The 21302-nt window shown below is 41.4% G+C and overlaps 1 protein-coding gene and 1 pseudogene across 2 annotated transcripts in view; both read left to right on the top strand.

Annotated features, from left to right (window-relative positions):
- The window catches only part of PAPSS2 (3'-phosphoadenosine 5'-phosphosulfate synthase 2), a 79488-nt gene that overhangs the window by 32160 nt on the left and 26026 nt on the right, over positions 1 to 21302 (top strand). For both annotated transcript variants that reach the window (XM_014864354.3, XM_014864355.3), the window contains exons 2-3: positions 17151 to 17268; positions 20600 to 20835. In XM_014864354.3, coding sequence (XP_014719840.1) covers positions 17151 to 17268; positions 20600 to 20835 — 354 coding nt within the window. The remainder of the gene's footprint in view (positions 1 to 17150; positions 17269 to 20599; positions 20836 to 21302) is intronic.
- On the top strand, positions 4202 to 5001 carry LOC106845896 (diphosphoinositol polyphosphate phosphohydrolase NUDT4B-like; annotated as a pseudogene).

Raw genomic sequence — 21302 nt, 5'->3', positions numbered from 1 at the left:
TTCTGGACTCATGCATGGGTTTCTGCGACTGACCAATGGAGTTAAAGGCCAAGGAGGGCAGTTGATAAAGCTGAAAAGGAGGTCATGGCCCCAATGTGAGGTCTGTGGACTTCACAGAAGTCACAGGGATTTTAAGCAAGAGAATTTTACTCTGGTGGCAAAGAGGAGAACGGCCTGATGGGAGAGACAGGGAGTCCAGACGAAAGGCTGTCAGGAAGGTGCTTATGAGCGATTAGCTGACTAACAACAGTGGGATGGTTTGAGAGGTATTTCTTAGCTAAAATTGACAGGACTTGGTGATAGATAGAGTGATTTATTTTTTTAATGAGGGAAGGAGCAGTAGGATGACTCATAGCTTAGATAATAGAGAGAAGTGTGGGCCATTGCAAGTGGTGAGGAATATGGGAAGAGGAGCAAGGGGTGATGACAGGGAGATGAAGTCTGTCTTGTTATGCTGAGCTTCAGTGGCTCTGGAGGACCAGATGTGCTAGGCATTTGGATATCTGAAGATAGAGACTTGGCGGCCCACAGCGTCAATGGTAGACAAAACCTTGGGAACAGATGTGGGTCACTAAAGGGGCTGCAGCGGAAAAGCAGAGGGTGCTAGAGAGAGAACTAGAAGAACCCTGACATCTAAAGGTACTGTTTTAAACACTTCACATGCAGTAATTCATTTAATCTGTTTGAACTACCAGTGGGCGTAGAAGTCATATTGCAGTGAATTAGATTCCTCTGCTTCTAATAATAGTGACGATGAGTCTCCAGAAAGGCATTAATCTGGCTCTTTCACAAATGCCCTTTGCTTTGCTCTTCCTTACAGAGGCAGAAGCCTTTCTGGGTCCACTCTTGATGATTGAGTGGGAGACTGTCCTTCTGATCTCATTTCCTGTTCCTGAGTTCTCTTAATTGAATCATCAAAGTATTACACACAAAAGGAGGTCTTTGAACTGGGCAGGAATGACAGCACTAAACTTCTGTGATTCTGTTTATCCCAGAGCGTGATGGGTTTAGCGACCTTTCTTATCCTGGGGAATCCGCCACCCTGTGTGCACAGTATAGGCAGTGTAGCAGATGAATTTTTAATTTAATTGTGCTTGAGCAGAGAGCAAGCAATGTTTGCATGTGCCAGCTTTTTGATGTAAACTTTTCAGAATGGTGATTTCAGGCCATGTCAAGCTGAAGGACTCTTTTAGTTCACAATAATATACATTTTACGTGGCTCTCTTTGGATTGTTTATGTTATATTTGGGGGGGGAACACAATGGAATAATCCATATGAGGATATGTTCAGAGAGTATGTGGCTCATTTAACTTATTGAAGCACTGCATGAAATGTGTCCAGTTTAATATTTTATTGGATTTAGGTGATGACTTGGATTTCAGCACCAACTGAAATGCATCGGGTCACATCAGCTTAATTGATTCTCAAAGAATATGGGAAACTCATCAGAACTATAATCACAAATTGCTATATATGGTTCCTTGATGTAGATTTCAAAGAACATTTTACAAATGTATTTGTGAATGGGAGCTCTGTTATTTTCATGTTTGGGCTGCTTTGGCTGTGTTCTGTAGTGACATCTGTGAGAAGACTTAGGAGGTCTCTCTTTAAGCAGATCTCTCTTTAAGAAGATGTTAGCACATAACATAAAAGTGCTTGTAACCAAAGTTGGAAATATGCCATTTCACTGAGTACTGATATTAAAGCAGATGTGCTGATGAGGACCAGAGGTTGTTTAAGAATATCCAAATCAGTCAATCAGCCAATGGAATATTTATTAAACTTTTATTATTTATTCATCAAGTATTTACTGAACACTTAATAAAATCCAAGTACTCTATATTTGCTAGTTCTTTTTAATCCTTGCAACAGAAGGAATTATAGTCCCACAATTTTGCAAGATTTAGAGAGACCAGGCTTAACTCATTCAAGGTTCTAGTGGAGCCAAAATTTGAACTGACTGTAAACTGTGCAACCTTAAAATCTGTATCATTTCTTCTTAGCCAGTCTCTGCCAGGAAATCAAAGCTATATAAGCTATGGCCCCCACCATGGAGGATTTACAGTGGAGTCTAAAATATAACTATAAAACATTAGACATAAATCGAAAACATCGAGGTAAGTGCCACAGGATCTAATGGCTGCAGGAGTTTTGGGGAGAGGCATCAAGGAAGGCAACTTGAGCCTTTGGGGTTTGTGTGGCTTGAAGACCAGGCAATATGCGGATAGGTGGAGGGTGTGGAGAGATTCTTCCGGGTACGATGAGCTGAATGAGAAAAGGTACAAAGCCAGAATGCGCAAGCTGTGTTCAGGAAACCTTGAGTAGACACCCTGCTTGGAACAGAAGTTCTGCAGATGAGAGTAGAAAATGTGGGTGAAAAGGTTGATAGAGCTGGCTAATGGAGGGCTTTAAATTCCAAGCTAAGAGTTAAGACTTTATTCTGTGGTTAATAGGAAGCCATTGAAAGTTTTTAATATAAAAGTAACATGATTAATGAGTGTTTTAGAAAATTAATCTGATTGTCAATTGGAAGAGGAAGTGATAGAACTGGAGATCATTAAAGGGGTTCTGAGCCACGGGGAAGATGACATATAATGGATGCTTTACAGCTTTGAAGAAACCCAGAAGGAGCATGGTTCCTGGGTGCCTGTGCCCAGGAATAAGGTCCAAAACACCAGGCCAGGCCAAGGGAGGTATTTATTCACAACTTCTGGCCAACTTCTGGCCCCGTGCTTCTCCATCCTGGGTCCACTCTAGGGCAGTATGCAATTTCAGGATTATTTGATCCAAAAATATGTACTCTCTCACGCTTCGATAAACTTCATCTAATAGCTTCTCTTCCACTTTCCTGTTTCTGAAGCAAAAAACATAGCCCTTTTGAGTTTTTCCCCCCAAGGGAGTTTCAGATCTCCTTTTTTCTCCTCCTTTCTCTTTATTTACTCAGATCCCTCTATATGGAAAATTAAGGGCTACATATGTCATAAGAGGAGGTTTGGGGACATAAAGAAGGCTGAAAGAGAATTAATCTCCATTTTGGAGGGACGAAAGGGACTCAGAAGAGGGCACTGCCAGGTCTCATCAGTTTCCTCTCAAATGAAAATCTCAGTCGTAATATTTTTAAATGTCCATAAACAATGTGGATATGTCTACACTTGTTATCTATGTACTTAACTGTTATCAATGTCTTGTCCATTCATTTTTCTGTCCCTTCTTTACCCCATGGTGTGCTTATAAAAGGATTTCTCAAATAACTCCAAGTAATTTTAATCCTTAAAATAGAAGTAAAATAATGGAGTCAGCTTTCCTTTCTTTGTCTTTTTTTTTTTTTTGAGGAAGATTAGCCCTGAGCTAACATCTGCTGCCAATCCTCCTCTTTTTGCTGAGGAAGACTGGCCCTGAGCTAACATCCATGCCCATCTTCCTCTACTTTATATGTGGGACGCCTACCACAGCATGGCGTGCCAAGCGGTGCCATGTCTGCACCTGGGATCCAAACCAGCGAACCGGGGGCCACCAAAGTGGAACATCTGAACTTTACTGCTGCCGCTGGGCCCGCCCCGGAGTCACCTATTTTAAGAAATATGATCAGGAAGGATAAAGAATCCATCAGTGCAGAAGCTAAAGTGATTATGAAATGTTTAGGCTTTCATGATTTTGTTTATTGCTAAGTCTTAGTAAAAAGCACTCTTTAAAAAATAGACGATATTTTGTAGAACAGTTTTCGATTTACAGAAAAATTGAGAAGATGGTACAGCATTCCATATACCCTGCACCTAGTTTACTCTATTATTAACTTTGACGTCAGTGTGATACATTTGTTACAATTAACGAACCAGAAATAAGGTATCATTAACTGAGGTCCATACTGTTTTCCGAATTCCTTAATTTTTACGTAATATTATTTTTCTGTTCTGGGATCCCATCCCACGTTACATTTAGTTGTCATGTCTCCTTAAGTCCCGCCTTTGGCAATGACAGTTTCTCAGATGTCCTTGTTTTTGTTGACCTTAACGCTTTTGAAGAATACTGATCAGGTATCTTGAAGAATGCCCCTCCACTGGCGTTTTTCTCTTGGTGAACGGGAAACGACACGACAAGGTTATGTCCAATATGAATGTCAGGCTACCACAGGGCTCCTGCTTGGCCCGCCCAGTGCGCACCCTGCTCTATTGGCGACTCCTAACAGTTGTGCCCCGGTGGCCCGGACCTCGGTCTGCCACCGCGGCGACGAGGGGGCGGCGCTTGCACCCGGGCTCCCTCGGTCCTTCGTTGCCCCGCAGTGGACGCGTGGTCAGCTCCCCTCGCCGCCTCCTGCGCCCCGGCAGGGGCCCCTCTCCCACTCCGAGAGATGGAGTCCCAGCCGAGCCAGACGCAGACCTCCGCCCGGGGCGCCCAGGAGCGACTGCGCGCCTGTGCTTCGGGAGCTCTGGGAGGGGCCAGGGACTGGGTGTATCGGTGGGTCGATCCGGTGGATGGTACCAGCTGGAGACTGGAGCCAGAGGAAGAGCCTGATGGTCCAGCAAGTGAGTTCACCAGGAAGCTGCAGTCAAAGGAAAATCGGACAGACTCCGGGGCAGATGAGTAAAACCGAGACCGAAAGCACAGAACATTTTATGTTCTTACAATCACTGATGTCTTAGAAGAGTGGGAAGATTCTGTGAATATGGAAAGGAAGAGAGAATGGTTCAAAGTAGAAGATGCAAAGTTCTCCAGTGTCATAGACCTGTCTGCATAGTATCTGGAAAAGCCAAAGCTGGGTTGTTCCCCAGCGACTGGCAACTCCACAGCCCCTCCCCTTCCCTTCGAGATGACGCCGGGTTTGTAACTGCTGCACAGTCTCTAGGTTGCCCTCTAGCGTAAAATGCACCGAATCTAGGGGACCTCTAACACCACGTACAGCCCATGAGGAGGGAGTCCTTTCTTTTCCTTGGCAAACATCTGGATGATCCTTGCAAACTGTCTGAATTTGCCATCTAGAGTTTCCTATTAATTTGCATGCTTTTCAGATGAATGTTTTTGAAAAAAAATGAAACACTGTAAAATATTTTAGTAAGCAAAGTTGTGGAATTTTTAAAAAGATGTCTTAACTAGGCCCTCCTCGTGTGCTTTTTTGTTATCATTGTTTCACAAGCATTTAAATTCTTGCCCGTTCGACATCAGTCTGTGGTTTATTTAGTAGCGGTGGCTGCTCAAAGGCAAATCAACTTAGTTGTGGGTGTATTTTCCCCTTAAATTCACAGCATTAACTTATTTAATAAATCCTTCTGTGGTAGGAATTGGTAAAAAATGATCATCTTTGATCTGAAAGAAATTTTACATCTATCCTAAAACTTCTTTCATAGGATCACAATTTTAATTTATAAATTCTGGATTTGGGCCTCTTCTGTGTTGTCCAGTAAACTGTTTTTGACAAATGATTTAATTTGCCCTTTTCAGGAATTCGTCAACTCACTTTTCTCAATTTTCACAGCTGGTATTTTGTTACTGGCTACCTGCTATGGTTATTTCTCTTAGAAAGAGTAGTTTCTTTTTTCTTTCTTTCTTTTTTTTTTTTTTTTGAGGAAGATTAGCCCTGATCTAACTACTGCTAATCCTGCTCTTTTTACTGAGGAAGACTGGCTAACATCCATGCCCATCTTCCTCTACTTTATATGTGGGACGCCTACCACAGCATGGCGTGCCAAGCGGTACCATGTCTGCACCCAGGATCCAAACCGGCGAATCCCGGCTGCCGAAGTGGAACGTGCGAACTTAACCACTGTGCCACCGGGCTAGCCCCCTGGACAGAGTAGTTGAACACGAAGTATAACCCTATGGAGTCGGTGATTTTTAGGGAGGTATTGTTAGCATGCTAAGAAGTAAATACGTCTCGTCGTGAAAACTGTATGCACGGACTTGGATTTCGTGTGTTCAGATGTCAACTCCCTTTATCCATAATTTCCCTTTCCACAGAATACCTTAGAACCGTATTTTCCTCAATATAAACTACTTTTTAAGACATATTATAAGTTCTTTTAAACATTGGCACCTGAGCTAACATCTCTTGCCAATCTTCTTTTCTCCCTCTTCTCCCCAAAGCCCCCTAGTACATAGTTGTATATTCTAGTTGTGAGTGCTTCTGGTTGTTGAGTGTGGGACGCCACCTCAGCATGGCCTGATGAGAGGTGCCATGTCGGCGCCCAGGATCCAAACCGGTGCAAAGCCCTGGGCCACCGAAGCGGAGCATGTGAACTTAACCACTCAGCCACCGAGCTGGCCCCATAGTATCAGTGTTGATTTTAGTGATACTTCTTCAGTTAAAACTTCTCTACTTCCCAGTAACCACGAGACTGGCATTGAACCTTACATGTCCGGTGGGTGGTGATTGCATCAAAGTTGAGTAAGACGTCCTTCTTGCTGTTCAGCTGTTTACAGACTTTACCAATATCCTTAGGGTGCCTTTCTCTGGGAGGTCCCAATGGGTGACTGCAGCCGACTCAGACTCTGCGGTACTAAATAGAATGTATGGAAGAGGCAGCAGCAGTTTCCATTTGTGATATCAACTTCCAAAAGCCCCAATATCTTCTCCACGGGCATTTTTTCTCTAAATGGAATAACTACACACCGAAAACAACCACCACTGCGATCTAGTGGAATGGACTGTACTTTCAAGGTTGTCTATTATGGTTTACTGTACTTCCTTGTATATTTCAGAGGGACTAGTTAAAGATTTGTTCTTAAGATATCAGGGCTAATGTTTTTAAAATTTGTTGGCTGGGTCTGGTTATTGTTCTTTTGGTTGTAATCTACCTCCAGACTTGCTTATGTGCTCACATCTGTTACCCCTTTGAGCATCAAACCATTTGGCTTCACCATTTTCTGGTTGAGATATCCTTTGTATTTTAAAAATATATTTATTTCCAAATTTAATATAGAAAAATCAGAATTAGAGATAAGAAAAAAAAGAATTACCTAGAATCACCTGACCTTCAAGGTGATTAGCATTTTGTCCTCTGTTTTCCAGATTTTTTTCTCTGTAGACTTATACAAATAAATACATCTCTTTTAAAAATAGGATTAATGCAGGCTGGCCTGGTGGTCCAGCAGTTAAAAGTGCATCAGTGGCCTGAAGTTCACTGGTTCAGATCCCGGGTGCAGGCATGGCACCGTTTGACATGCCATGCTGTGGTAGGCATCCCACATATAAAGTAGAGGAAGATGGGCATGGATGTTAGCTCAGGGCCAGTCTTCCTCAGCAAAAAGAGGAGGATTGACAGCAGATGTTAGCTCAGGGCTAACCTTCCTCAAAAAAAAAAAAAGGATTAATGTTAATTTACTCTGTGGCCTGCTTTTTCATTTGGACATAACATGATGTATTTTTAGGTCAGTAAATATAGATATGTATATTCATCATATGGATGTACCGTAATCTATTTAACTGATGGACATTTCGATTGTTTCTGATTTGCCAATCTTTTTATTTGTTTCCTGCTTTTTCTCCCCAAATCCTCCCAATCCCCCCACAGCTGTATGTTTTTAGTTGTGGGTCCTTCTAGTTGTGGCATGTGGGATGCTGCCTCAGCATGGCCTGATGAGCGGTGCCATGTCCGCGCCCAAGATCTGAACTGGTGAAACCCTGGGCCGCCGAAGCAGAGCGTGTGAACTTAACCACTCGGCCACGGGGCCAGCCCCTGATCTCACTATTTAAAGTAATTTACTATGAACATCTTTGGGTAATGATTCCTTTTTCTGAATATGAGTTTCTTTGAGGATTAGCAAGACTAGCAGGGAAAATCATAGTTAGACATTGCATATTCTCGACAAAACTTGAGTAATTTTATTTCCATAGAAGAATATGTTTTAGAATAAACTAAAATTGAAAAAAAATTTAAAGAAAGAGATTTTTATCTTTAAAATTTGAAAACGTATTGCAGTAGTCCCCCTTGTCTGCGGGGGTCCAAGACCTCCAGGGGATGCCTGAAATTGCAGATAGTACTGAACCCTATATATAGTATTTTTTCCTATATATACATACCTATGATAAAGTTAATTTATAAATTAGGCACACTAAGAGATTAATAACAATAGCTAATAATAAAATGGAACAATTATAACAATATACTGTAATAAATTGCCAACATCAGTAGTCTTGAACTTTGGGGCCTTTATTAAGTAATATAAAGGCTACTTGAACATGAGGATTGCAGTATCATTACAGTCGATCTGAAAACGAAGATAGCTGCTAAGTGGCTCATGGGCAGTAGCACGTACAACATAGCTACCACTAGACAAAGGGATGAATCACGTCCTGGGCAGGACGGAGCAGGATGGCACAAAATTTCATCACGCTTCTCAGAATGGCAGTGCAATTGAAAACTTACAAATTGTTTATTTCTGGCATTTGCCATTTAATATTTTTGGACCGAGGTTGACTACAGGTAACTGAAACCGTGGAAATTGAAATCGCAGATAAGGGGGGGACTACTGTACAAAACACATAGGTGACTACACTAAAAGTAGAAAACTCCTGCAGAAATACATAAGAACACATAAAGTATAATTACAGAAGAATTATAAATACATAAGAATTCTAGAAAAAGATTCAAGCTATTAATTTTCAAAATAACAGGGAAATGAATTATGATATAACGTATTTTGAGGTCACTGGATATAATGATGGAAAAGAAATAAAATTGATCCATATAAGCACATGTCACATTATAAAAATGTCAGGTGTATCAAAAAATTAATACATCTTAATCATATAAAAATATATAGAAGTCTGAAGAGCATATTTGGCCAGCTATAATTAATGATCACATGGAAGCCATCAAAGACAACAGGAATACTTTAATATATTCTTAAAATACCCTATAATATGATATAATATGTAATATATATGATGTACAATAAAGTACATATCAAAAGGAAAGAAAGCGAACAAAAAGTATATAATTAATAAAAATTTTACTATACAAAAAAGAACCAAGATATATTTTTAAAAAGTGGATGAGGTCATTGTCTAGAGTGTAGTTAATTAATATCAAAAGGGACAAACACAGAAATATCATAAGTCTCCTATTACACGGAAAAGTGCATATTCTTACTAGTAACTAAATAAGTACAAAGTAATCTCAGCGAAAAAAACAGTAAAATTGCAAACATGACAAATTAGTTAGAATATTTAGAAACAGGTATGTTTTGGTAGCCTGATAACTTGGCTTTGTCTTTCTGGAAAGGGAACTGATGATACATAATGAGACCTATGAAATTGTTCATAACTTTTAATACTCAATCATTTCCCTTTAGGTTATACAGCCCATGGAAATAATCTAAAAGGAAGAAATAAAAATACACATTTATAATTGTAAAACATTCGAAGCTACTCAGGTTAAGTAATGAAAATGAAGTGAGAATGATTTTTTAAATTGTTTACATTTTTATGTAGTGTCAGAAGCCTTAACATACTTATCTCATTTAGTCCTCAATGAGTAAGCTGTGGTGCAGATAGGACTGGAAATTCAGAGTCGGGAAGCCTGGCTCCGTGTCCTGCATCTTCCAGGTGTGGGACTTTGGCCAGTAGTTTTCAGAGCTATAAATATTGGATCACACGCCCAGCCTCCTTAGCTCCCAGGTTTTGAGTAACAAATGAGATAATACATGTGAAAGTGGAGCTTCTACTATTGTTGCTGGCACGCTGGCTTCTTGTCCCCCAGGATAGAAATCAAGAGAAACATCAAAAGGGAGTAGAAAAGTAAAAGTTTATTAGCTTGTGCACAGGGGAGGCACAAGGGAGCCGGTGCGGAAAGGAAAGGGGCAGGTGACCAGCTCATTAGGGACTTAGTCTGTGGGGCTTTGATTAGGCAAAGGCTGGGGAGGAGGGCCTTGTCATGCATGGAGAGGCGGGGTTTTCCTTGCGCTTGCGCTGTTCGACGTGCCACCACATGCATTCATTGTCATTAGCCTGCCAACCTTCCATCCCTGGGTGTGATTTTACTATGGTGTTGGGGCTGAAGTCACCGTCTGTGGACTCCCGGGTGCTAGGGCGCATGCGTAAACCTGGGAGCGTCCGGAGGCTGCGGAATGTGCATCTTGGTGGCCTCTATGTGCTTCTCCTAGCTTGCCTTATCTTGTTAGGCCAGGGGCCTTGCAGATGAACCTGTTTCTTAGGCCCATTCCTGTCTGACTATAAGCCTGAGAGGGCAATAATTAAGGTGGCTGCTTTTGGCAAATGAATCTTCAAACTGCACTCTGAGGAGCAGGTAGGTTTGGAACGCTTTTAATCAGAAAAGGACCAGTGAAACCAATGCCCAGCAACAGTGAGGGCCGAGTTCAAAGGGGACAGAGTGGAGGTGTAATTAGAGAAGTAAAGTGGGTTTGTTTGCACTGCGTGGGAGGGAGCAGAATGTAGAGGGAATTCAAATCCACTTGCTCATTTTTTTATTGAAGATATTATGCAGACAACAAAAAACCTTTGAGCCCTAGGAAACTCATAACCTGACTCTGGTTTGGCTTCTAGCTTCCTCATTCCTCCATCGTCCTGCCTTTCATAACACTACTCACTGTGACATATGGCTCACATTTGGCTCTGGGGGATGCCCCGCCCCACATCCTTCCCCCATGTCGTTTCTTTTCTTCTAGTCACGCAAAATCAAGGCTGAGGCTGTCTGCCATGACCCAGCCTACCCGACCTGGAGTTCTAGAAGCTCCTTTGGCACTCCCCTTTCTGCATCACCAATGGGAGAGAGGGGTGGATTTGGCAGAGATGCATGCTGCAGCCCCAGGTTGCATGACAAGGTCCCAACTCTAATAGCTTATGAGGCTGACCTGGGGCAAAGGTCATCCCTGTGCTGGTAAGCAGGGGTTCATGACTGAGACAGCCAGCAAGAGAGCTGTGAGTCTGGGGTAGGATGAGGAGGCTTCAAACCGGTGCACCTCAGAGTGGTGGACTTACTGACTGGGCTTTGGGTCAAAGATAGCAATAATCAGAGCAATAACAACTACAACATCTTGTCTGTGTGTGTGTGTGTGTACATTCTGTGTGTGTTTCACTCTTCACCCCATAGAAAGTGCTGTGCTAGCCATTGTCTGATTTGATTATGAACCCCACCTCCCCACACTTGCCTCTGAGTGGACCCAAATCCCTAGACCATTTCTTAATTTGGGTGATTTAGACAAACTGCCACGATTTCTCCAGACTGGATTAAATGCCACTTGGGCCTCATCAAATTCAACATCTTCCTGTGTGTCCTGTATTTTCTTTGATACTTTGTATAGGAAATCATTATATTTAACCCTTTTGGCAATGCTTTGAGGAAACTATTCTTAGCCCCATTTTACAGAGCAGGAAATGGAGGTTCCTCGATGTTAGTAACTTGCCCAGTGTCGCAAAGCAAGTAGGCTTCAAAACAGGTTTCAAATCCAGGTTTGGGCTTGAATCCAAAACCCATACGCATGCTACTTCTGTGCATTCCGGAGGGAGTTTTTCTGGGCCAGTGACCTGGAAGAAGGTAGGAATTTTTGCAAAATTTTCCTTAGGGACCCAGAATAGAGGTATGCCACCAACTGTGTGGTTTCTGGGCCACTTCCTGCTAAGTGGCAGTGTTAGACAAAGTGCCAAGGCTGTCTGTGTGCTCTGTGCCTACACACAAGGAGGCAAGCATTTTTTTCTTTAATGCGTGTGTTATTTATTTTCCATAGAGAGAACCCTTTTCCTGACAGCGACTTTCTTTCCGAAGCTTAGAACACTGGTTCTAGGTACTTTTGTTACAAGCTTCTTTGGCACAAGCATGTTTGCCACATTTTCCCTGCATAACAAAGTGGCCGTAAGGCAATATTGTCGTAAAAGATAGAATAACTGGTTGACAGTTTGGTTTCAACTAGAAAACATGGAGATAAAACTTACTGAAAGTATGAAATAAGATAATATAAAGCCGGATTGCATACTATGCTAGAAAATGATAGCATATCAGTTTGCACATCCTTCGGTGAGGACAGTCATTTCTCACACCCGTCAAAAGCAAAAGTTGACCCAGCTATGACAACTATAAAAGGGGTGGCTGGTCGTTCACAAGGGTCTTCCAGCATTAATTATTGATACTTTAGCTAATTTACATACAACAGCTTATTCTCCAATGCCATCTTTAGCAAATTTATCCTGCAATATTAGAAATTAGAAGCAAAAGAAGAATCGAGCTCTTCTTCGTACCCCTCTCCCCCCCCGACAAAAGAAATGGTTACATGATTCCTGATGAGTATAAGTTTCTTGAAAACGGTGAAAATTTTTTGCTATTTGATCATGGAGAACATGATGTGGACAGAATTTGGGGATTTGGGGTTTGGGCACAGAATCTGGCTGAGACAATTTGGTGAAATGTCAGGACTGGGCACGTGATGGAACATTTAAGTGTAGTCCAGATATGTACTCCATGTTTCATTATGTCCTTTTTAATGTCCTTTTTTAATTTTATTTTCTGTTATTTTATCTTTTACGGCAAAATTGCCTTACTGCCAATTAGTTATGTGGTGAAAATATTTGGGGCGAAAGTGCTTGTGGCAAACATGTCTACAGCAAAGATGGTTATAGTGAAAATACCGGACACATAGAAAACACCACATGCCCTGTAGAAGGACGGAAAGCTTTCAGCAAGGAAGAGAAAATTGTTCCGAAGCCCTGCCCCTTTACGGTTCAAATGCCATTCAAAACATCTGTTTCTTTTTTAATTGTTTGTCTTTTGGAGAGAATGAAGGGTGATTTCAAGATAAATAAGAAGCAAAATATCCTCCTGAACCGAAAAAACCCAGTACCTGGCCATCTGGAAAGATTTGGTTTGTTTGTTTATTGCTGGAGTGATAGAAAATCTGTACAAACACCCATAATTAAAATGCAGCTAATAAAAACCAAAGGTTCAGAGATTATTAAATACTGTTCTATATTAAAGTAGTTCCTTCTGGCGGATTTTGAACTGTTTTTGAAAACCAAGCACTTGTTTGGAGGCAATTAGTCAGATCATAACAAAGTTTCCACAGAGGACTAACAAAGCCTGGAGTTTATTCTGGATCTCTGCCTGAAGGGAGAACAAACAGCCAAAAGAGAGAGAAAAACATTTCTGTGGACAGATTAAGCTCTGGTGGGTGTTCGTGCCCACAGGTCGCAGCAGCCCCTTAAGTCAAATATGCTATGATTGGGATCAGAGCCCTCTTCCATAAATGCAGCAGTGTGGAACAATATAATTCTACCATCTGAATCTTATGTATTTTCTTATTGGCTCTTTTTTGCCTGTGGTGAATGAAATTTGTGTATAATGAGATACCTATCCTAACTATACATTCAGTGACTTCCAACAAATGCAAACACCTATATACCTCAAACCCTTATCAAAACATCCAACAGGGGCTGACCTGGTGGCACAGTGGTTAAGTCTGTGCACTCCGCTTCAGCTGCCCAGGTTTGTGGGTTTGGAACCCAGGTGTGGACCTACACACCACTCGTCAAGCCACATTGTGGCAGCTTTATATGGTCCCACATATAAAGTAGAGGAAGATTGGTACAGATGTTAGCTCAAGGACAATTTTCCTCAAGCAAAAAGAGGAAGATTGGAAGCAGATGTTAGCTCAGGGCCAATCTTCCTCACCAAAAAAACAAAACATCCAACACTGCCGTTACCCTAGAGGCAACGGCTGTTTTGACTTAGCAAATTAGTTTTCACTATTTGAGGTTTTCATATAAGTGGAATTGTATGTAGTTTCTTCTATGTAAGACTTTGACTCAGTGTAGTGTTTTCATTCAATTTCATCAATGTTGCATGTACTGGTAGTTCATCCCTTTTGTTACTGGGTAGTAGTCCATTATATAAGTATTCTACAGTTTTGGGTTTATGTTTTTTGGAGTTTTTTGTTTTGTTTTATTTTTTATCTGTTTTCTTATTGATGGACTTTTGGCTGTTTCCAGTTTTTGTCCAATTAAGTTGCTAAGCATATTCTTGTATTCTTTTGTGGATACAGGCATACCTCATTTTACTGCATTTTACTTTATTGCACTTCACAGATATTGCTTTTTTGCAAGACCCTCCACCAGCAAAAAGATTACAATTGCCTGAAGGCTCATGGTTAGCTTTTTTAAGCAATAAAATATTTTTTAATTAAGGTTTGTACATTGTTTTTTTAGAGATAATGCTATTGCACACTTACTATTACAGTATAGTGTAAACATAACTTTTATATTTACTGGAAAGCCAAAAAATTCATGAGACTCATTTTATTGCGACATTCACTTCATTGCAGTGGTCTGGAACCAAACCCGCAATATCTCTGCGATATGCCTGTACGTATTTTCTCTTGAGCAGATGTTGGGAATGCAATTGCTGAGTTGTAGAGAAGGTAAATGTTTAGTTTTATTAGAAAGTGACAGCGCGCGCTCCGCTGCAGGCGGCCCAGTGTTTCGTCGGTTCGAATCCTGGGCGCGGACATGGCACTGCTCGTCAGACCACGCTGGGGCAGCGTCCCACATGCCACAACTAGAGGAACCCACAACGAAGAATACACAACTATGTACCGGGGGGCTTTGGGGAGAAAAAGGAAAAAATAAAATCTTAAAAAAAAAAAAAAGAAAGAAAGTGACAGGTTTTTTCCCCAGATGGTTGCACTACTTTACACCTCCGCTATCAAGGTAAGAAAGTAGGTCCTTGCTGTCATTAGATGTTCTCAGTAGCATTTCATTCAGTTTTAAATTGCATTTCTCTTATGACTAAGGACATTGAGCACTTCTGCATGTGCTTACTGACCATTTGTATATCTTCTTTCGTGAAGTGACTGTTCAAATCTTTTCCGATTTTTAAAAATTGGGTTGTCTTTTTCTTACTGAGTTGTCAGTGTTCTTTGTATATCTTCATATGGTATACAGATGTATGTACGAGACCCTCCCTTTCTCTGGGGAGTGGGGCCCCAGGCACTTGATCTTTTTGTCTATATTTCCCCTGGAAACGATGCCAGGCATTCTGCCTTGTTTAGTACTGTATTTTCAGTGTCTAGGATGGCTCTGGTACATAGTAGGATCTCATTTACTGAAAGAATCAACAAATGAATAGACTAACTGACTTTGAGGCCCTTTTGTGCATCCACACATTATGTTCTTGAATTTAATGGCAGTGGTGAACAAGGAAATAGAAAAAAGAAAATTTTAATGTCACCCTTGAGTTATAAAGTACACTTGGCACAAAGGACTCAGGATACCTTCAGGGGACTTATTCATGTAGGAGAAATACTGCTGGATTATCTCATGGACTAGCCTGATTTGTCCCTGTTTATGAACCTTCTGGTGAAGCCACCACTGCTGTCTAACCTGCCACATTCTCTGGACTCTATCCCAACCCCTTCCAAGTCTTGGGTTCGGACCAGGTTTGCTTGATGGATGATCAGAACATCTAGCTTTGGAGGGTTTTATGTGGCTTAACCCAGCAGATCCTGCTGTGCCTTCAGCACCTTCCTCTTGGATCTCTCTGACACTGATGTCCATCCCCTGTCTGACTGCCCCTTTGCTGAGCTCTGTGCCTCACTAGCAGGCCCTTCTCCCTTGGTCTCGAAGCCATTTTCCTGATCCTAATCAAGCTGGCTCCAGCCTTTCCTGCTTGGAGTATACACTGAATAATCAGCAGTAGCATCCACAATGGTAGAGAACTTCGCTATTGAAGGAGCATTTTCACATCCGTTATCTCATTTAAGCCTCTAGACTGTCCTAGTTGCATTCCTTTTTTTTTTTTTTCCCCAAAGGAGGCAGATAAAGAGTTGAACTGATTTGCTCCGGAATATAAAAGTTGCCCTCACATGGCCTGGAGTTTTCTAAGCCTCGCTGGGTCTTGATCAAAGAATATGAGTGCTTTCTTAACTCTGGTGGGTGTACACGGGTGGCGTTTAAAAGGTTCCAGAGACTTTTTACAGTTCAGAGACGTGGATTACATCTGTCATTAGAATTTTAATTATCACATCAAAGACATATATGGGTAGTTCCCAACTGTTTTTTTTTTTTTAAAGATTGGCACCTGAGCTAACAACTGTTGCCAATCTTTTTTTTTTTCCTGATTTTTCTCCCCAAATCCCCCCAGTACTTAGTTGTATATTTTAGTTGTGGGTCCTTCTAGTTGTGGCATGTGGGACACTGCCTCAGCATGGCCTGATGAGCAGTGCCATGTCCTCTCCCAGGATCCAAACAGGTGAAAACCTGGGCCGCCAAAGCAGAGTGCACGAATTTAACTACTCGGCCACGGGGCCAGCCCCTCAACCTTTTAATTTAACCACTCTTATGGGTTCCCCTGCCTTACCCTCCTTGGATCACATGTTATTTAAGAGTGTGTCCACCAAAAACTGTATTTATTCGTTCATTTTATCTTCTTTATTCATCAGACATATGCCTTCTGGTCATATGACTGGATCCAGTTTAGGATCAGGATCAGATAATTTGTGCCCTTGCTGGGCTGGTTTTATCACAGCCAAAATAAAGACATTAGAGATTTGAATTAGCCTCCAAGACTGATAACTGGTACATCCATTTCTGCAGGGCTTTTTGAAGGATTAAAAAGTTCATACTCTGATTCTTCGGAAAGTAGAAGCAGAGTTCAGTGCTTGTGAAAAAGTAGCCCCAGGGCATCGACCTCCACTCGAGAACTAAACTCTTAAGTCCCTGATGTCTCATATCTGGGTGGGACTAAGACACGTATTACCGACTTTATCCCTTTACTCTGTGATCTGGGCCTCTCCCTGGCTCCCTAGAGAGTGGGTCTCAACCAGCCTTACTCTAGTATTTCCTCAGTGGTTGGAATATTCGGGTTCTTTTCAGTTCATGCCCATAGGACTTGGGGAGAACAGGCGTTTATAGAAACAAAGACATTCACCCAACCATTACCTAAAGGTGCACAGTTTTATATGTCATCGAACCAGAACTTTTACATTGTAGCAATAATTGTCTCATTCAAATTATACTTTCAAAGGGTCATGAAGAGTATTCTAAAGGTAGTCTGTTTCTAAAGTAGTGGAATTGGTAAATGATACTCTGTATGCCAATTATAAAAGAGCCATTTCAGTTAAGGAAGACTATTAACATAATTTGTTATTTTATTTCTATATATTTATTATTTTATTAATCAAATATTGTGTTTGATTTTGGCTTGTTTTGTAGGGGACCGAGCAGAAATCCACCAATGTCATCTATCAGGCCCACCACGTGAGCAGGAACAAGAGAGGGCAGGTGGTTGGAACAAGGGGCGGATTCCGAGGATGTACCGTGTGGCTGACAGGTATGCCATGTTGCTATGTGTACATTTTTTCTAATTGAAAATTGACATGTGACACACAGTTTTGAGGAACTTAGTATAACATATTATATGTATTATGTATTTATTTTAATGATAGAAGGAGGCTGAGGGGCTGGCCCAGTGGTGGAGTGGTTGAGTTTGTGTGCTCCTCTTGGTGGTCTAGAGTTTGCGGGTTTGGGTCCTGGGTGCAGACCTACACATTGCTCATCAAGTCATGCTGTGGTGGCATCCCACATACAAAAAGTGGAGGAAGACTGGCACAGATGTTAGCTCAGGGTCAATCTTCCTCACCAAAGGAAAAAAAAAAAGAAGGGGGCTAAGAGCTGTAGTAGAAAGCCTGAATGTAAGTCCTAACTCTATCATCAGTGAGAAATAGGACTTTGATCAAGTTATGGAACATCTCTAGTTCTGTTTTCTCCTCTTTGGCAGGAAAGGATGGGACAAGTTGATTACGACATTCCTTTTCAGCACTAAGGAATTCCGTAATTCTCGTGTTCATGGCTAAACACATTTACTAGCAGTTATGAATGGAGTTTTCCTAATTGGACCTCAAGCATTTGGCTGTCCATAAAGTTTTGAATGTTTAGAGCTATTCTTTATCATTTTCTGATGTTTTAACATTCTAGGGAACTGTTTCACTCAGGGTAAAAAAAACACATAAGAATCTGCACAAGAAGGAAAACAAGTGATTTCTATTTGGCTGAGGATTGCTCCCCCCCTAATTTTTTTTTTGGTGAGGAAGATTGGCCCTGAGCTAACATCTATGCCGGTCTTCCTCTATTTTGTATGTAGGACACTTCCACAGCATGGCTTAATGAGCAGTGTGTAGGTCTGCACCCAGGATCCAAACTTGTGAATCTGGGGCCACCAAAGCTGAGCATGCAAACTTAACTGCTACACCACTGGGCCGGCCTCTCTTGTGTTATTATAGTACAGAATGTCAAAGCTAAGAGTTAGTGACAGAACTGGAGTTAGTCCTGGGCTGTTACGTTATACTCTGAGTGCAAGGTAGAGGAAGTTGTTTCTTGGGACTGTAAGTCTGACATAGCCTGGACCTAAAAGGAAAAACCGTGTTCATTGCATGAACATGGTATTTCAAATAGAGATGAGTTCAGATGCAAAGATAGGTTTATCTAGGTTATGAAATCAACTCATGTGTTATGATCTGCTCACAAATGCTGACTTATCTGAAGATAATTCTAAAGAATATCGCAGGGAGGGACCTGCTTTGCATCTTTCATTGCTCTTCTGAGTGTTTCCCATTCCTGTCTAAATCAGCCTCATTCTTCTTTTTTAAGTTTGTTCCTAGTGCCTACGGCACTTGCTTTGGTTTCCTGATTCCATTCATTCCTGGTAAAACAAGTTTTTACAGTTTCCAGGGTGAGGTTAGACAGTGGCCAAGGAGCTGCTATATTCCAACAGGTGGTATTCACCTGTCGTGATTCCTGAAATGTTTCCCCCGGCTCCCTCTGAGAGGCGTGGTGTTTTCTGGTAGATATATCACAGCTGTGTTCCAGACGTTTCCCTCTTGTTATGTATTTGATTCATATGTTTGCCTTCACATGTTTGCCCAACTTTTGAATTGGGACATAAACACAGAGTCCATTTTTTCTTAATGTGGAACACCCTTGAGAAGAAAAGAGAAACGGTAGAAAAGAAAAAAAAGGAATCTGAAGGATATACTGACCCTTTTTCTACCTGTTAAAAAAAATCATCTTTTCCCAATTTATTTTGTATTCTTTTGTTGCAGAGGTAGGATATTAACCAGGCAGACCAGAAGAAACCAAATACTTCAAATCCAGGGACTTGGATTTGAGCCCCAGCTCCACCTACATTAAGTGTGTGACTTTGGACAAGCCAACTAACTTCTCTAAATCTCGGTTTTCCTATTTTTAAAGTGAGAATAAAGATAGTACCTGCCTCCTAGAGGTGTAGGTAGAATTAAATGCACATGTGCACTTAGCACAGCGCCTGGCCCGTAGGAAAACTCTCAGGAAATCTAATAAGTGTTTCCTCAATGTATTAAAATAACCATGGCCAACAATCTAGTTTAATACGATCACTGTGATTTAGCGCTTACTTTCCAGAGAGCTGAAGCGAAATTGGGGGAAATTTCTATGATTTCTCTCATTTTGTGATGCGAGAGAACATACCAGAGATTCAGGAGTTCCATTTCTCCTACCCCACAACCAGACATAAATTTTAAGAGGAATTTATCACATTTGTCTTCATTCAAATGATATTTAGTTACATCGTAATATAATAGACAATGTCTTCAATAATGATGTACAAAGATTGCCAACATAGTCTTCGTGTAGCCATTTCTTCTAATGATCCTTGTCAAAGCCAAGGGGATGACTTTAAAACCTAGCTAAAAATATGGCAACTAGTGGTTTACGCCTCGTATCTTGCCTTTCTTTCCAAGTCTCCTTTCTGTCTTTCCTCTCTGTCCTTCATCCCTGCTCTTCTCTTACTTTTTCCATCTTTTTCCTCTTTCTTCCTGCTGTCTTCTTTGTATTAACTTCTTGACTTTCTTGTCTTCCCCCCTAACGTTTCCTCTTCCGTGCCCGGGTACTGTCTGACAGTGGCTTGGCATGATGGAATATTCTTCAGGTTCAGAGATCTTTAGGACAACTGAATTTTTAGAGTGCTTCTTTTCCTGGGTAGTTCAGATTTTGAGCTCTTAAGTAATTTTGGCAAGTTGTATTTCTTTCTCCTTATGGTTTCTCTCATACACAAATTATAAAGTCTGTTCCAATCATTGTGCTGTGAAACCATGGTAAAAGGCACCAGGTAACTCTGTTCTCATGTCAAGACTCTAAACACCTAACAGTAAATGGCAACTCAAATTTATCTACAGGATGGTTCTTTGTCTTCATGTGGGCGGTGGGCCTGCCAGTCTCCTGGGGCCGACTGCTGTCAGAGGGAGATAGGAGAACACTGTTGACAGATCTGATTTTTTCAAGAGAAGCCAGAGTCTGAATTTGTATGCACAACTTTCTAATCTTTAAAACACTCTGTAGGCAAAATAGAACTCATCAAGGACCATACGCAGCCTCCCAGGTCTCCCTATTTTTGAACCCGCTAGCTTTGAAAACCTATAATCCTAATAATGAACAAATTGTTATTTTAAGATTTGAAAGAAATACAAGTACTTAAGTTGTAGAAAACTGTGCCTTTTCTAGATTTTAATTTGAGGTCAATCAAATGATTGCAATGAGGGTGTAATTACACAAATTACTGGACCAAGTCACAATCTATCATCTTAAACAATCGGGGACAATGCCAGTCTTGTCTTGCCTGTTCTGAACAGGTCTCTCCGGTGCTGGAAAAACAACGATAAGTTTTGCTCTGGAAGAGTACCTTGTCTCCCACGCCATCCCTTGCTACTCCCTCGATGGGGACAACATCCGTCAGGGCCTCAACAAGAACCTTGGATTCTCTCCTGGGGACAGAGAAGAAAATATCCGGCGGATTGCCGAGGTGGCCAAGCTGTTTGCTGATGCTGGTCTGATCTGCATTACCAGCTTCATTTCTCCTTTCACAAAGGTAACATGATTTGGCTGCACGTAACTCCCACACACAGCGCCAGTGCTCTCAAACTGCGAGGAAAATGAGGAGGGGGAGAGGAGGGCGAAAAAGAATGTTATACTTTCAATTTTCCTCACTTGTTTCTTCCTTCCCTCCCCTGCTCCCTCATTTCCTCTATTTAATATTGGTTACATGAAGAGAGTTCCTTCATTTCCAGATGTCAGGGCACCAGCTGGCATAAACCCTTCCACGTTCACAATTGTAAGGGACATCTGGCCAGAGGAGAAAGGAAGAAAAACTTTAAACTGTAATTTCATTTCTTTAAAAAAGTCAGAATGCTTAGCCTGCTAAAGAAAACAGCAGTTCATTACCAACTAGAGCAAAATTTCTGGACTTAAGGACAAGTGTCCCACCACCTCTGCAGAAACCTCAGTGTTATCTTAAGGCTATAAAATTCCAGAGCACACGATGTTTTGTGATGAATT

This window comes from Equus asinus, chromosome 2 (assembly GCF_041296235.1).
Source record: "Equus asinus isolate D_3611 breed Donkey chromosome 2, EquAss-T2T_v2, whole genome shotgun sequence".
NCBI classification, from domain to species: Eukaryota; Metazoa; Chordata; class Mammalia; order Perissodactyla; family Equidae; genus Equus; species Equus asinus.
This window is presented reverse-complemented; position numbering and strand designations above follow the sequence as displayed.